The sequence below is a fragment of the Etheostoma spectabile genome, chromosome 16 (genome assembly GCF_008692095.1).
Source record: "Etheostoma spectabile isolate EspeVRDwgs_2016 chromosome 16, UIUC_Espe_1.0, whole genome shotgun sequence".
Taxonomy (NCBI): domain Eukaryota; kingdom Metazoa; phylum Chordata; class Actinopteri; order Perciformes; family Percidae; genus Etheostoma; species Etheostoma spectabile.
The window spans coordinates 23098912-23103615 of record NC_045748.1 but is presented as its reverse complement, the minus strand read 5'-3'; the positions used below and the strand labels follow the sequence as shown (position 1 = coordinate 23103615).

General features: G+C 40.0%; 1 protein-coding gene across 1 annotated transcript in view; it reads right to left on the bottom strand.

Moving 5' to 3' along the window:
- The window catches only part of scai (suppressor of cancer cell invasion), a gene marked incomplete at its 5' end in the record, with an annotated part of 45167 nt that overhangs the window by 22450 nt on the left and 18013 nt on the right, over positions 1 to 4704 (bottom strand). The window contains 1 exon segment of the mRNA XM_032539411.1: positions 3829 to 3925. Within this exon segment, the coding sequence (XP_032395302.1) occupies positions 3829 to 3925 (97 nt within the window).

The following is a 4704-nucleotide window of genomic DNA, read 5'->3' as shown; positions in this document are numbered from 1 at the left end:
GTATGTGTGTGTGCTCAAATATGGCTTCTGGAAAGAAAATAAAGGATAACATATGACCTACGAAACAAACATTAATTAAGAAGTTCCCCATACTTTTAGAGTTACACAGTGCTTTCACCAGAAATCATTCTTGATCGATTTAAACATCTCTCTCAGATAAGGCCGAGGATGATGATGATGATAATTTGCCGCCGAGTCTGACGAGTCTTGCAGTGTGGGTCAAGTGCAACTTATATTCCCATCCAATTAGATTGAATTGGGTATTGATGACGCAAACATTAATAACTCCAGTGAAATTATTTGATTGAATTACTTGTTGGGGAGGACCAGATTAAGACTGTATTTAAAGCGGATTCTGGTTTACAACTTTGCACCAGGTGTGTCGGTTAAAACACGGATGGAGACAACTTCTCTCTTTTGATGCTTTATTACAATCAAGCAACACTACAAACATGGGCGTTGGTAACTCTGCTATGGCTGTGTGTGGTTTTGCAAAGAAAAAAAACAACATTATAAAGGCTATCATACACAACGCATAGGAATTATAATACACACACACACACACACACACACACACACACACACACACACACACACACACACACACACACACACACACACACACACACACCACACACACACACACACACACACACCACACACACACACACACACACACACACACACACACACACACACACACACAGTATATGCTAGCAAATAACAATAAACCCACTATTAATTGCATTATCTTAATGCACTGTAACTGTAGCATGTAAATAGTGCACCTAAAATACAAAACGTGAGCAAGGGCGTCCAACAATCGCAATTATGAATTAACAGCCAGGTGCAACCTAGCTAACAGGTGAAGAACACAAATAACAAAATTACTAGCTAACTTACTTTTAAATTTGCAAAAACTGTGAAACAATACAACAGGCTTAAATGAACGGACAACATAAGTTATACAACTCACGCACACAATCTCAACTGATTATCCTCCAGACAGCTAGTCTTTTTTTTTTTTTCTTCTTCTCTCACTTATTTTGACAACTGCAATGTTATTAGTGTTGTAAGTTAGCAGTAGAAATAACCAGATCCAGGGTGAGTCTGACGAAAACGGCTGTGTCTGCCCGGTTCAGCGCCAAGATTTGTTCGCATGGCACAGCTAGTGCTGTGGAGAAAGCTCCGGGATTACATTATGTTCTGGCTCTGTTTAGAAGTAGTAAATGTACAGCTCAGAGAAACTTAATAAGCTATAGTGTCTGGCTTTTGTTTGATGTTTAGTGATGTCAAATGGCTTTTCATTGATCTTAGCGAAATAATAGACCCGGAAAACCCGACTATTTCCCCCTCAACCCGACTGTTGAGCTGTTCCTTTCAGCTGTCCGTTGGTGCTCCAGGAGAGAGAACACAAGTTAGTTTGGTATATCCAGCCAACATGCAGTACAGGCCAAAAGTTTGGACACACCTTCTCATTCAATGCATTTCCTTTATTTTCATGACTATTTACATTGTATATTATCACTGAAGGCATCAAAACTATGAATGAACACATATGGAATTATGTACTTAACAAAAAAGGGTGAAATAACTACCAACGTTCCCCTTTTTTCCTTTTACCTTCAATTAAGATCAGCACTCAAGGCATACGGGGTCCCTTGGCAGAGGCCTTTGCTCATCCATCCTATTCGGAAGTTATTTACTGTGCGGCCTAAACACCGGTACGGTATCTAGGCTTTATCAGTTCTAAATAATATCTGGCCCCCATCCTATTGAGAGGATCTGAGCATGCGATTGCCCAGGCCCGAGTAATGATCTTAACTGGCATGATGTATGGTCAAACATTCCAGCGATGTCACGCAATCCAGACCATCAGTAGATTCACTACAATTTCATTCATAGGGCATATCTAACCCCGTGAAAATGCACCACATGAAAATAATAATAATGAAAATAAAATAACAGCCCAATAAAAGCACAAGGCACATATTTTCACATGTTCTGGGCGTGCTCTCCAGTGGGTCAGTTCTGGAACAATGTTGCATCCGAAATTTCCGACCCTGTCTAATCTTACTGTGCCTGTTACTGTCAATGTATTGATTCTGAATGATCTGTCAGCCTTGCAGCTCTCTGGAACTCTGGAAAAATGTGTTGCATTTGCTGGACTTGATTGAATGATTGTAACCTATTGGAAACCACCGCATGAACTGTCTGTGCGCTGTGGTTTATATGGAGCTCTCTACGGCACACGTTCATGGAGCGCCAGGAGGGACCCTGGACACTTGGCCGAGCATCGCTGAAGCTTTGAGGTCTGAGCTGTTGCTTTGTGCTACAGCCTTTGCATAAACTCACGCAAGTGTTTGATCCCTTGTCTTGTGTTCGTCTGTGTACGTTTCTGCATGTGGTTTTGTCTTCCCTCCCTACCATCTATCCTCTCTATATATTTTGGCTCCCAGCCTCAGTCTGTTGTTTGTAATTTATAAACGTATAAAAAAAAGCAAAAAAAGAAGCTATCTAGCACACTGGTCACTTCCTCCTAGAGAGCCCCCATCCTGGTATCCTTACGTCTTAAGTCTGTCAAACTGTGTGGTGAAGCAAAAACACATCTGATAATCTCTCATTTAAATGTTGTTTGACTCAAAGTGGCCAGGCTGTTTGAACTGGATCCATATCTACATATTAAGTGTTTGGCAAAATCCAAAGTTGTGTGTTGGTAGATCTCCCCTTTTTTGGAGGGACTGGTTGGAAAAGGGAATTGTCACACTGGGGGGTCTGTATTTTGGTGGCTTATTGAAAACCTTTAAGGATGTAGTACAGCAATGCGCAATACCTAGGTCTCAATTTTTCAGATATTCGCAACTTTGGTATCCTAGTGGGGATTTTTTGGATCCAGATCTTCAGGCCTGACAGCACCAGAATGTTTAAATAAAGTGTTGCTGAAATATGGAAAAGGTCATGAGGCTTCTGGGTATTATTCTATGCTCATGCAGAACCCTGTAGATAGAGCCTGGACAGCCCTAAAAATGTGTAAGGGATCCGAAAATATTACACTTGAGTGGAACAGAATTTGTTAGAATATTAAAACTGCCACACACTGTGAGGGTGCGCCTCAACCAGTTCAAGATTATGCAACGCTACTATTGGACACCCTCCAGATTGTTTAGACTTGGTTTAAAAGATACACGAAATTGTTGGAAATGTTAGACAGAGGATGGCCAATTACTTCATGTCCTATGGTCCTGTAATAAAGTCTAGGAATTTTGGATCGGGATACATGATAACCTATGTCAGATTGCAGGTACCCAGGTTCCATTCGACCCAAGATTATTTATTCTAAGAAATGGATCAATCCTAAGCGAAACCTTAGCACATAAGACGTCTAAACTAGCTTAATAAAGCCAGACAGATTATTTTAAGAGGATGGGGGAATGAAGGGGTACCGTCAATTCAAGGCTAGGGTAGCAGCATTTTAGGCCACCACTGCTCAGGCCTTAAATCGATAATTGTTATTTCATATTTGAAAACATAAATGGGAGGGCAAGTGCGCCAATTTAGTTATGCGCAATGGGGTTTCTTGTGGCCTCAGGGTTGGGTGGGGTAGGGGCACCAATCATGAACCGCAAAGTTTGTGGGTTGTTTGTGTCATGTCAATCTCTTTTTTCTCACTTCCCAACAATCTCTCTGCTGTCCATATCCCATAGTGAGATACTGATATAAACGGTAAATGACACAAGTACAGGGGATGTCTTTATGCTCCTCAGAAAACCAAGGTTTCCCAAGTTATAATCACTCAGCATGCTGTAGTTAAAAAACTTGCTTCCATACCTTCACCAATACTTTGACTAGGTCCATCTTGTTCAGCAGTAAACAGACGACTATGTAGCGAGCATAATATCGAAGCTTCTTCACTACTAATTCTGGCCTGATAAAAGATAGGAGAAGGAAATTTGAACTTGTAGAGTCAAACAAATCCACATTCAAGGAGGGCACATTTAAAGCCTTGTTCGTTAAAGCCACAGATGACATGTAGGGTTCACGTTCCAATCCGAGGATTACAATTAGCACGTTTGTGTTTTTGCATACAACTGATCTTACTTTGCATGCCAGTGTCAAAGAAATGCAAAATTCAGTCTTTTATTCTATATTTTTATTATATTAAACATTATATTATCAACAAACCCACTGTAGTTGCAGACCCAAACCCACAACAAATGTATGCTACTACAAGTATTGTGTGTATCCATAGCCTGATAGATATTATGTGCCAAAGAGCTCCCTTGTTGTCCAAAAAACAATAAAAACACACCAATGAGCCACACTGTTACTCCAAATACTTACAAGACCACCAATTGTGAATTAATCTACTGCTAAATACAGAATATAGTGTAGTCCCCAAGTAGTGCAATATTATCTAATGTTTAAGGAAATTACTTTTTAAAAACTTCTATTCATGGCATGTTTTTAAAGATTTACATCTTCAATAGAAACCAATAAGCATTTGGCCACCGACAGAATAGGCATGGAAGAAAGTATTGAGAGATGGTCTTGGTCTTAATGGTCGTGGGATTTGTGGACAATAAAACTAGACCTTAGACTTTAGATTGGCTGCACATTTCCATAATTTATGGAAAGAGAAAACTGATTTTTGGCTCAGGTTTTAAGAAACCGCAGGAAACAAAACAAATCTTTAAAAAAAAAAAA